General features: G+C 32.5%; 1 protein-coding gene across 2 annotated transcripts in view; it reads left to right on the top strand.

Moving 5' to 3' along the window:
* Positions 1 to 13729, top strand: part of LOC134706413 (cytochrome P450 20A1-like) — a 58017-nt gene that overhangs the window by 33878 nt on the left and 10410 nt on the right. For both annotated transcript variants that reach the window (XM_063565330.1, XM_063565329.1), the window contains exon 3: positions 1363 to 1532. In XM_063565330.1, coding sequence (XP_063421400.1) covers positions 1363 to 1532 — 170 coding nt within the window. The remainder of the gene's footprint in view (positions 1 to 1362; positions 1533 to 13729) is intronic.

Below are 13729 nucleotides of genomic sequence, written 5' to 3'. Positions count from 1 at the left end.
TTAATTGGTAATTTTAAGGAAATTTTGCAGTTTTTGGTCATTATCTTGAATATTATTATAGATAAAGATAAACTGTTAACAGCAAAAATGATTAGCAAAGTAAGATCTACAAATAAGTTAATATGACCAAAATTGTCAATTGACCCCTTAAGGGGTTATTGTCCTTTAATGACAATTTTTCACAATTTGTTCATCATATTTGCTAACTTTAAAAAATCTTCTCCTCTTAAACTACTCAACCAAGTTCAACCAAACTTCAACTGAATGAACAGTAGGGTGTATAAAATAAAGTTTGTGTTTTATTTTCTATTTCGTCAAAAAACATGGCCGTCATGGCTAAAAATAGAACACAGGGTAAAATGCAGTTTTTGGCTTATATCTCAAGAACTCCAGCATTTAGAGCAAATAAGACAATAAGTTAAAGTATTTATTGGGTCAAGGTCTACCTGTCTTGAAATTTTCAGCCGAATTGGGTGACTGCTTTTTCATGTATAATGCCCCTGAATTGATGATTTTAAAGAAATTTTGCAGTTTTTAGTTATTATCTTGAATATCATTACAGATACAGATAAACTGTTAATAGCAAAAATGTTAAGCAAAGTAAGATCTACAAATAAGTCAATTTGACCAAAATTGTCAATTGACCCCTTAAGGAGTTATTGCCCTTTAAAGACTTTTTTCACAATTTGTTCATCATGTTGACTTACTTTAAAAAATCTTCTCCTTTGAAACTGCTGTATCAATTTCAGCCAAACTTAGGCTAAATGAGTTTCAGAGTATCTAGTATAAATTTTATATTTTATTTCCTTGTATGTCAAGAAACATAGCTCCTATGGCTAAAATAAAACATAGGAGAAAATGATTTTTTTTTTTTGCTTTTGAAGAAAATAGGAAGATTCAAAGAACATTTAAATAAATTGAAAAGCCAAAATAATCATTGATGAGAGATTTAACCAAAAAAATTAAGGTGAGCGATTCAGGCTCTTGAGAGCCTCTTGTTAATTAAGCACTGTGAAAGTCACAATGTTGCTCCCACAGACTCCAAGGGGAAAAAAAACCTACCTACCTACCTATCCTTTTTTTCAGCATGTGACATTAAACACACATAATTTTTTGTGTGGCCTAAATTTTTAGAAACCATCTGCTATTCAACATTATACATGCAATCTAACTTATAAACAAAAAAAATACTAAATGCTTCCACAAACATGACAAATAAAAGAAAATACTTAAACTGAGAAATATTGAAATCATGACATTAGACATTTTTAAACATTCTAGATACTTTTGATACTGTTAGATTGATTTTGATATACATGTACATGATATTATCAAGTTATAATTTATTATTTACATCTTTAGAGATGGTAATTTAGCAGACATTAGTAGGGCTGGGAGTCTCCATGAGTACCTATTGGATATTCACAAGCAGTATGGACCTATTGCATCATTTTGGATGGGACAGCAGTTTGTGGCAAGTATTGCCTCAGCTGATCTATTTAAAGAACACCAGAATGTATTTGACAGACCTCGTAAGTTAATTTACTTTCATAGTTTTATGGGTTACTGTATACTATACTAAGATCTTTAAGTTGTTTTATCAAAGGTAAAAAATAGAAGTTGAACAATGTTGGCCATGTTAGCTGAAACTAAATGATTTATAGTCGATTTAGGCTTCACATTTCTCTCTCTGGTTCTTATTTAGGTCTTTTAAACCATTCTTGTGGTGGACTTTTTATCAATTGTTTTTGGGATACGATTGCTGTCAAGCAATCTGTAGACTTTTACCATTGACCCTATGACACACTCCCTCACGTCATTCGTTTTATTCTAAACATTCGGCAACATCTCAGATTCTTATGATTGTCTTGCTTTAAAAGGTAAAAACAAGCAAAACAATTGAACATAAACAACTTTCCTGTAATGTATTACTCATAATCTTCATGTATGATATTTTCCTTGACTTATATGCGTGTTTTTAACAATACGGAAAATCAGAATTAAACAGTATTTATATTTAGTGTTTTTATAAATTTAGAAACACGTCAGAGGGAATTCCCAAATTTTGATAACTTGCGAGAGTTCTCTGAAAGCTGATCGATAATTCTATTTCTGTCACAAGAACTGAAGTGGAGTATTTCTATATTTTACCGTTATGAAACTGATATTTGATACTGTACTCTCATAAAGAAATGGAGAACCATTCATCATATCATTTAATAAATGTTCTTGTTCCAAATCGCAAGTCGCGGTTTGTTTATGTATTAATGTCCATGCGTGGTCTCACTAATTAGAGACAAAAAGAATTGCAGAGACAAAAAGCGTCAAGAAGCGACAAGAAGAATAATATTAGCAACAAGAAACTATTTAGCGACAAGAAAACATTTTTTTATTTATATTACTTATTCGAAATAAATATGAAAAAAATATGAAAAAGAAAACAATTTCAACGACAGGAAAGTTAATTTTGATAGGGGGAAAAATGAAACTTGTAAATCTAATTCAGTTGCTACATTTATTTACATGATATTTTATAAGGTATCACAGGAAGTATATTTTGTCTTTTTATTTGTTTTTAAAACCATTTTTGTACAATATATAATTAACTTGCAAAATGCCTTATTTGTGCATAATTGTCCAGAAAATTCATACACAAATTGTGAAATACAAATTAAGAACTGAAATCAAACAAGAGGAAAACATAATTAAAATGTGAATATTTTTCATCATTTTATTTAGTGTATTGTCTCATTTAACGATATTTATCATGTTTATGCATATAGATTGAAGATTAAAGGAAACTGATGACTATCTTGAGTTTTCAACAGGTGTTCACTATTCGGTACAATAATTTTATATTCTGGTGTGTGTAATTGATGAAGGTGTTAATGGATGTTATTGTTGCAATAAAACAAAGGACACGCACCTAGTTTATCTCATTTGTTGCTCTTAATTGTGTATTACCTTAGAGTGAAGCCACAGCTAATGTTGGTCCTATCAGGAAAAATTAATTGTACAGTTAGGAAGGAAATAATATTTCATGTTTTTGTTTTATTAAATCCTTCAAAAGGAAGGTGACAAATCTTTTTGTTTTTATTTTCATTTTATAGCGTTTACATTTCCTTTGCTCTTACACATGTTTAATTTCTACATCTATCAATATGATAATAAAAAGTACACAATCTCTTCATCGAATTTTTTTTATTTCTTCATCTTTCAATATAATCCTAAAAAATATTTTAATGTATGTGATAACAAAATGTATTCTTGTCGCTAAATAGCTTCTTGTTGCTTTTTGTCACTTATTATTTTTCTTCTTGTCGCTTCTTGACGCTTTTTGTCGCTAATTAGTGAGACCCCACATGCGTGTAGTTTTCCTGATTTCAAGGGGTATCAGATTGAGTGATTCCCCGCTTCATTGATTAATTTGAAACTCATGGGATTCTTTCTATGTCTGTCTGCATATGGAGGGCTATTGTTGTTGCATAATTTTAAATCACATGCATAATTTAAATTAAAATAAATGTTTCATCGTAAAAATTACCTATAACACCCCTTCAGCAGATATGGAATCTTCCATGTTATCGTTTCGAGTTGTCTCCCTTTTCGAAGTATTCGTCAAGAAGAATTAACTCGTTAATGCCGGTAAACGTCGTATTATATTAAGAACGATCTCAATGTAAACAGAGGAGTGTGTACGGAAAGGAGTCATGGCCTCTGACCCAAAGGAACTTCAATAATCAAAGAGTAAGAAATGGGGTTCCTCCTAAACTGGTCCGCCGTTCTATATATAGCTTCGCACCGAAGGTCAGTGTAGCGATAAGTGAACACAATATGATAGGAGTCCAGTTTAGGGTTCCTCCTAGAATTACGGTGATAAGATACGGAAGCAAGTTAACTCGTACCACGGCATTGGAACAAAAAAAGTTAACTTGTACTACTGGGAAGTCGTAACATTCAGAAAAATATATAAAAAACATGATGTTTTATGGGTTTCTGTTTGTAAACTTAATAGAAATAAAGTTGAATTACTTGAATTTTACACAGGAGTTAAATGAAAACTTAGACAAAAATAAAGAATGTTTTAAAGCATTAATGTTTTAACTGATCTTTCAAACTAGAACATAGGCGGATCCAGCCCCTCCCCCCCTTTTTTTGTGGAAAAAATTTGGTTGATAATAAAGGGAATCATTGAAGCATGACTGGAGCGGCCCTCTCTTAGGTCAGTCAGTGGGCTCCCCCTAAGGAAAAGTTCTGGATCCGCCACTGTAGAACTTAATCCAGAGGAAAGTTAAAACATTGCTTTAACTGTACCTTATTAAAATTGAACATGTTGAATATGTATATATCCAATTTAAGTTAATTAAAGCTGTAATCCATGATCACAAATTGAATGCTATGTTTACAATTGTTGAAAGCCATGTGCTTTTTTTGCGGGGAAAATGCGGACCCCCTTAACATGATTCAGTTCAATTTCATTGTTACATTTATTTATAGACAGTAAAAATAATTTTGGCAATCATTTTGACTAACTGCGAAGATTTTATTATTCATGAAAAATTTTCTTCGGGTGAAACTGTATATACCTTAATTATCTACATCTGCCACAGTATTTTCTATCCAATATACAAGGAACATAAGCTACAAATTGGTCATTGTACTTTCAAATTATATACATTTTACAGACTTAAAGGGAAATCACACTATTGTTTATACGCATCGCTCTCGGCGCCGCTATAGTGTCGTAACTGTATTATGACGTCGCCGTTTTCGTGTCCGTCGTAAAGGTTGCTAATTTGAATAAAAATAGCGATCCGCTCGAAGTGACGTTCCACTAAAGCAGGAGAAATGACAATCAACATATCATAATTGTTTAGAACTGTTATAATTAAATAAAAAATACGTGTCCACAAAAAAGGGTCTGAGTGAATTGGGGTATGTTTACGGAATACAGAATAATGGGCAAATACTGCAGAATAAAAGGTAAAAAAAAACACCAGATGAATAGAGAATGAAGCTTAAATATAAAGAATAAAAAATATTGATTAATCAACACTAAGAACGATGGAAATTCATAGCATATTCAATATAATTTAGTACCCTCTTGGACAATTTTCTCGAAAACGAAGTTGGTGACAAATACTTTTCTTTGGCAGCGTATCGTCGCGATGCGGTATGTTGAGTTCATGGTATATTTTCGGGAGGAGGGGGAGGGGGTACAAATAGACCAAGAGTAGCAGCATGCAAGCATACACCTTCCGGAATCTGTAGTTTTCCGTCGAGTTGTAAATAGGAACAATGAGTTTCTAGTTTTCTCATAGCACATGCATGAAACGTCATAACTATAGTTTTTTATACTACATGTATAAATAATTCATCAAAAATCTCATTTCATATTTATATTTATCCGGCGCAGCCTGTCGGGTCAATACAAAGCAGGGTCAAAATTAATATGTTGTAGTTCTGAATACTTGTATGAACTAAACTTGCCAATGGACGTAAATAGTGTTTGAAGTGCTATTTGATCTCGGTTTTTATTTCACGTGTGACGACAGAAATTATTCAAGTGTTGTCCATCTTTCCCGAATGTTTCTTTGGCATCTAATGCCTCTCACTTTTTTATTTATTTTTTTAGGGGGTGGGGGGGGGGGGGGGGGGGGGGGGGGATGAAAACGAGTGATTTGTAGAGTAATCATATTTATTGAAATATTCAATTAAAAACGATAACAAAATAACGAAAATCATCCAAAATTTTACATCGGTTGCTGGCTGTCAAAATCAAAGAAAATTTAGCACCGTATTGTATGGTACATGATACTCAATCTCTCTTAAATGCTTTGTTCATGCTAACATTTGGGCACACAAAAATCATCTTCTTCTTCTTCTTTCATTACAGAGTCGGACTCTTCTTGAGTGTATAAATGACTCTTGCTCGTGAAATCATGAGCAAGCATTCATATTTTGTTGTATTTCTTCAAACTGTCGTTAGCGAACTGTAGGACCAGCAAGTTAGAAACAGCCCGCTAGACGTCAAATAATCTGGGAATATCAAACACTATGCATAGTTAAATATTTTGGTACTATTGATGACCTACACCAACAACAATAAAATGCTACGCTGAGCGCAGCCTGATACACCCACAGAGGTTGAACAGTTTTGGCATGTTTGGCCACAATATCCAAGCTTAATATATATATACTGAATTTGGACTGCGATCAAATTTTTGACATAATATAGGTTTCTGACACAAAATAGATATAGTCGAAGATCTTTAAATATTATTGAGCAATTGGAGATTTCTTCATGATATATATTCAAAAATTTGCAGAAAAAAATTATGCCCCCCCCCCCCCCCCCCCCCCCCCCCCGTCATTCCTTTTGTAGTAATTACCCCCAACCTCAATCTCATCCTTCCCTTTTTGGTATGGAACCTTGTAGTACAATTTTAGATAGATCCATACACTCAAACACAAGTTGGTGTAAATTAGTAAAACTAGTAAAATGCTTGTTTTTGAAACCTAATTCCTGAACATTTAGAGCAATTACATGTACCCCAACCTCAATTTGTGATATGAAACCTTGTGGTACAATTTCAAAGAGATTCAATACTTCTCAATGTCATATAAGAAATTAATGAAAATCAAAACGGAATTTACATCAACAAATTTAAACAATTCATCAAAGTTGTATGAAAATTGGAAAAAGAATCTCAGAGTTAGGCGTTCGAAAATAAGAAAAGCCCCCCTTGTTAAAGAATAAAACCCCATATCTCAGAATCGTACAATCGAAAATCTATAAAATTGATCCTACACCAATCGATATGAACAATGCACTAAAGTTTCATGAGAACTGCTGAAACTTTGCACTTATTGAGTTATGTCCGAAAACTTAAAAAAGACCTTTTTAAAAAGTAAAACCGTATAACTCTGACACGTACAATCTAAAATTCATAAAAGACAAAAGGAAGCTCACGCCAATAGATACAAAAATTTCACGGAAGTTTTTTGCCAATTGGTTGAAGCGTCCGACATGTTGACGGACAACGGTATACCATAATACATGTATGTCCCGTAAACGGGCGTATAAAAATTTCTTAACACGTACTATACATTTGGCTTTAAAAGTCTCCATCAAGAGAAATATTCAACACACACACACAAGCATGTATTTATGTAGAGTTACATGTCTCACAGAGTACTGCTTATCGTAACCAACACATTAATGGTCCGTCTGGAGAAGGAATATTACACTCATAAAGACAAAAGTTTTGTTCTGCTGATCATGAAATATTCGCCACTGAAAATTTTGCAAATTCATGAAAACAATAAAAAAAAAAAAAAACTAGTAATGCTAGTTCAAATCACTTGCCTGTCGACAGTAGTACAGTCAGATTGTCGGATTTCGACCATGATTGAAAAGGACAACTAGTTTTTTTTAATACAAAGGTAGCTAATTAACCTCTCATTCTTTGGCTCTTTTAAAAAAAAGAAGGCCAGTATGATTTAGCAGAGAGTGCTTAAATTGACACACCGATTCAATCAGTAATTATCAAATTAACTATCATTAATCAGTATTGGCAAACAAAAAGTATATATACCATCATAAAAGATGTGATAAAAGAATATACATTCAAAGAAAGAGAGTTGCACCAACAGAAAATAGAAACTGCAATATTTCATACTCTTAATTTCATCGGATCTCAAAATATGTATGTACTCTTTCCAAAATTTTTACTCTACCTAACAGTATAACTCGAAAGTTTCTAAGTGTAACTCTAGCTTTGACTAAAAATCTTACTCGAATAAATGTTCGAAATCAAAATAAAACTCGAACTCAAAATTTACCTGGAAGTCGAACTAAATTTGGTTCGATTATATATACATGTATATATTGAGCGTGGTGTAATTACGGAAATGTTAATTAACAAATTTCAAATTTCTTCCCAAAATGGTGTCATTAAGGACTTTTTTTTTTAAACATGGCATATCAGGTTTTATCTTCCCGGTGCGAATATATACAAGTTAGTGAATTTATTCTGTTTTTAGTCTACTGGAACGTGTTACTTTTCAGTCCGGATACCATCAGTCTTCCGAGGTAGAAGATTCCTTATCTGCAAGCTGTAAATTATTTCTTTAATACGGCATGAGGCAGACAATCGTTTACCCTATACAATGAATGCAATTAAAAAATGCAGATGATTTCAAGTTATTATCAATCTATCGAAACGTTAAACATTAAATACAGTAACAGTTATTATAAATTAATTGTCAAAGTTGACAACTTTGACAATTACTTTATAATAACTGTTACTGTATTTAATGTTTAACGTTTCGATAGATTGATAAAAATATCAATAAATAATCAAAATACCCTGAAAAATGTTATTATATTTTGTAGTGACAAGTTTTAGTCCAACCCGATAGTTCCAAGCATTGCCAGAAATGCTCTTATGCTAGCAACGTCGTTCTATAACGTTAGCTATAAATAATTCCCGCCAAAAATCGATAATAAGATTGTTTCCGTTTTAGCGGATTAAAAACATCGGTGACCCCCCATTTTTATTTATGGTTTTAAAATCTTCCCTGAAGCTGCAACTTATGCAGAAGTTTGAAGGAAAAAACATTAGTAGATTTTTTTTATTTCAAGAAAAATCTATAATAAATCGAAATTAAAAACGGCGGGAAATGTCAAAAGGCCTTGAAAAATAAGGAAACTGCGAAAAATAAATGTGTATAAGGTAAAAGTTACAATTGACTGTTATAGTTTTACGAATGAAACATCGTTTTTCAATAATTTTGCCTTCAATTAGCAATTTAGAGCGCTATTTCTATATTTCGGTATAACGCGATTCTTTACTTTTTGGTGACGTCATATCTCGAAAATAACATCGGTGACCCCAATTTTTTTTCCGCCGAAAATATTGTAAAAAGTATGATCTGTATACATGCAAAATTTCAATGAATTATTATTAGTAGTTTAAATAGTGTGATTTCCCTTTAAGAGGTATTGGGTGAAAGTAACGTATATCATGAATATTCATCATTTAACACCATTTGAATGCATTTAAATAAGTTGGTACGAGTTAGCAATGGTATGAGTTTGGTTTTTTTTTTAACGGTACGAGTTTACAATGGTACAGGATAACTATAATTTGATAAAACACAATAAGTACATGGCTCATACACTTGTAACGGGGATTGGCTATTCTTTAAGTTGAGTGACTATTCAGATTGTTACATTTTGCATGTGCAGTTGAATTAGTTTAGAGAATTTATACTATCCAGCTGTACCAGGGTTACCGGCCAAAAATGCTTGAGACTCGTCGACGACGTCGTCGTCGTCGTCAGTCGTCGTCGTCGTCGTCGTCCGAATACTTTTAGTTTTCGCACTCTAACTTTAGTAAAAGTGAATAGAAATCTATGAAATTTTAACACAAGGTTTATGACCATAAAAGGAAGGCTGGTATTGATTTTGGGAGTTTTGGTCCCAACATTTTAGGAATTAGGGGCCAAAAAGGGCCCAAATAAGCATTTTCTTGGTTTTCGCACTATAACTTTAGTTTAAGTTAATAGAAATCTATGAAATTTTGACACAAGGTTTATGACCACAAAAGAAAGGTTGGGATTGATTTTGGGAGTTTTGGTTTCAACAGTTTAGGAATTAGGGGCCAAAAAAGGGCCCAAATAAGCATTATTCTTGGTTTTCGCACAATAACTTTAGTTAAAGTAAATAGAAATCAATGAAATTTAAACACAATGTTCATGACCACAAAAGGAAGGTTGGTATTGATTTTGGGAGTTTCGGTCCCAACAGTTTAGGAATTAGGGGCCAAAAAGGGACCCAAATAAGCATTTTTCTTGGTTTTCCCACCATAGCGTTAGTATAAGTAAATAGAAATCTATGAAATTTAAACACAAGGTTTATGACTATAAAAGAAAGGTTGGTATTGATTTTGGGAGTTTTGGTCCCAACAGTTAAGGAAAAAGGGGCCCAAAGGGTCCAAAATTAAACTTTGTTTGATTTCATCAAAATTGAATAATTGGGGTTCTTTAATATGCCGAATCTAACTGTGTATGTAGATTCTTAATTGTTGGTCCCGTTTTCAAATTGGTCTACATTAACACTTTCCTTACTGAATTGTTTTTTTCCGCGACGTTGTGTGACCTGATCAAATTTCCGCGCGCAGTTTGCCTGGCCTGAATTAATTTGACGTGTGAATGGGGAAAAAAATGACGTTTTAGAAAAAACGTATGTATCTTTGTTGTTTCTCATCAAATCGGTTTCAAACTCGATATTGTTACTCTTAAGTATCAAAGGAGTGTTGCAATATAAATAAATTTACATGACAATACCTACTTTTGATTTTGTTTAACCTTTTGTGGAAAGAAAATGACGTTTGATTTGCAAAATCTATTTTTTTTTGTGACCGGTTTACATTTTTGCCTCCCATTTTCTAAATTAACAATACAAACGGTAATTAACAATTTCGAGTGTTCCTTTATCGAAGTTTTATAGAAAAAAATAACTCCAGAGTCAAAATTCTAGCTTATTAGTCAGAATAAATACGAATGAAAATGGTTTGTCAAATTCCGCGGCGGCCATTTTTTTACCTGTACAATGCAATCACCAGATAGGAAGTTGTGTCCCTGGATAAGTTGGAGTTGTCTTTCTTAGTCCGATGTTTTCTTTGAATTTTTGTATGAATATAGATATAAATTGACTATTGGGATCTTTTGTGGAATTTTTTGATATTTAAATGGAGATATCTAATGATATTTTAATCTGGTAAAATCAAAAATTTTGAGATTAATATGTACTTTTTTTTTTAATGTGCAAATATTTTTTTCTGTTTTTTTTTTTGTATCAAAACACTGACTGCATGGAAATATTAATTAAATGTAAGATGACCTGACACACTAATCCATGTACATTTAACACTTTAATAATGTGTTGATAAATTAAGTGAGACATAATTAAATGTTGAAAGACAATCATGAACTTTTAAAAATAAAATTACTTTGAAAAATTCTATGATTTATTTTTAAAATTATTTATTATAAGTGTCCTGACTCCATGGGATGCTAGAATTTTCACTGTCTTTGGTTTTGTATTGTTCAATGATGAAGATAATTTAATGTTCCTTATTAAAAAAAAATGACAAAAATTATTAAATGAAAATGTCAACTGTAACAACAAATATTAATTATGAATATCCTTTCAACAACTTATCTGTGAAAACCTTTTCAACAAATTATGTATATAATATCCTTTCAACTTAAAAATTGTAACAAAATAACTGTTAAAGTTTAATTTTTGACTGAGTGGGAGACAGTGAAGCAATGGGGTAGGCAAAGGGGTTTTCTACATTCAACACAACCATATTTTGAAACCTTTTTTCCTGTGTACCTTTAATATTTACCCTAGCCCAGCATATGTGACACCTTATCTTGTTTCCCAAAGTCTACTGGCAAACAGAGTTAACCTACATGTGTTTGATCTGTCTTGACGTGGTAGATTTCACAATATGACATACACTGTGTCTGACGCTACCAAAACCCAAAGTTTGATGGCCCATTTCTTTGTTTTAGGAGGCATGAATTGCTTGAATGCATCCCTCCCTTTGTAAGGTATCATGAATGGTCACCTATTGTTTGGGGACATGTTGGTCCCTCATTTTTGTCTGTTAAGGGGGTCTTTTATTTCTGAGTTTGTAAGATACATCATTATTAGCCTCCCATCTTTGCTCACCTCGCTGGTGCGTATCAGTGAAGTGAAGATACCTTATTATCTGCATAATTTCGTCCATTTCTTTGAAAAATTAAGAGACCATGACTTATATTTTTAATAACTTTAAACATGATAAAACCTTCAAGTGTTGGGATTAATAAATTTCAGGATAAAAACAATCTATGTACATTGTCAGAAAATATAACATTTTTGTCCTAAATTCTAAAGCTCATACAATTATATTTTATTTTCCGTCAATGTACATATATATTGAATATGAGAATAATTGCCCGTTAATATAAAAATATTTTTTACTTTAATACATGTGTGTGGCTCTGATCTGGCTGCGGTTTAACATCTTAGATTTGAGATGATTACATTCACATTTATATATGATTTATAAAAACATTACCGGTTTCATGTTAATTATCAAATCATTGCAATATTACTTTGCTCTTCATGGGCCCTTTAACTAGAATAAAAATATCTTATCTCTGAAATCAAAATATCCTATCTTTGGAATAAAAATGTCTTATCTTATCTAATTATAACTATCAATTATTTGGTTGTGAGATAGAAACATCTGGAAAAAATATCCTTCTTTGGGTCTCATATGTTTTGTGGACCAGTTACTTCTGGGATGAATGGGGAAGACTTCTTTCAAATTTCAATTTATAAAATTCTTGGTGCCATCAGTCATTGTTGGGGGACATATTTACATCTGCCAGCTGTAATTTTTTTCGTCTGAAAGTTCGCTGACCCTTCTCTTTCAACATCACTTCAGGACTGACAGGAGTGATCATGAGATCACCGATGTCATTTTGAGGTCAATGCATTTCATACCGTTGACCAAGAAGATCTACTTCTCCCACCGAAAATCCCTCAAACTCGTTCTCAGAACTATCGGACATTTTTGTGTCTCAGAATGTTACAGACACGATACAGACCATGAAACGACATTTTACTAATATTTACTATAATTTTGCGTCCTTGACATCGGCAAGTGAGAGAGGAATGTGATTGGATTGTTTTATTTAGAACTTCCATAAAAGGAGTGCGACCTTTTGCACTCGTGGGAAAAATCCAATTACCGCGCCGACGGAAGTCGGAATATTACTTGATTTTATTCTCCGTGCAATTTTTAAAATCGTTTTTCGTAATTTGTATCATAATGTTAATCAAAATATTCATGAAATTAAATTCAACTTTCAATCCAAATAACCTTTTTTCGACGAAAAAGATCACATGTTCGCATCACATGTCTTGTACAAAATGGCGGCGGCTTATTTTGTTTGTTGACGCTACCGATCTTTCATTGTATTGAAGTATATATAAGGTATCAAATTCAGTCAGAATTGGTATTCTTTAACTGTGATATACAAGCTTCCTGAAAACCTCTATATGTATTGGTTAAACGTAGCTTTACGGGGGGAAATGAGTTAAAAGACAAAAAAAATATGATTATCACGTGATTGTCTATGCCTGAAAGCATTGTTCGGCCTGGCTACGGGGATGCCTCAACACATTGTTCGGCCTGGCTACGGGGATGCCTCAACGCATTGTTCGCCTTGAAAGGGTTTTAAGGTCCAAAGGGTCCAAAATTAAATTTAGTTTGATTTTAACAAAAATTGAAACCTTGGGGTTCTTTGATATGCCGAATCTAAAAATGTACTTAGATTTTTGATTATTGGCCCAGTTTTCAAGTTGGCCCAAATCGAGGTCCAAAATTAAACATTGTTTGATTTCATCAAAAATTGAATAATTGGGGTTCTTTGATATGCCAATTTTAACTGTGTATGTAGATTCTTAATTTTTGGTCCAGTTTTAAAATTGGTCTAAATTAAAGTGCAAAGGGTCCAAAATTGAACTAAGTTTGATTTTAACAAAAATTAAATTCTTGGGCCTCTTTGATATGCTGAATCTAGACATGTAATTAGATTTTTGATTATGCGCCCAGTTTTCAAGTTGGTCCAAATCAGGATCTAAAATTATTATATTAAG

This window comes from Mytilus trossulus, chromosome 2 (genome assembly GCF_036588685.1).
Source record: "Mytilus trossulus isolate FHL-02 chromosome 2, PNRI_Mtr1.1.1.hap1, whole genome shotgun sequence".
Taxonomy (NCBI): Eukaryota; Metazoa; Mollusca; class Bivalvia; order Mytilida; family Mytilidae; genus Mytilus; species Mytilus trossulus.
Note: the sequence above shows the minus strand (reverse complement) of the source record. Positions and strands in the feature narration are given on the sequence as shown.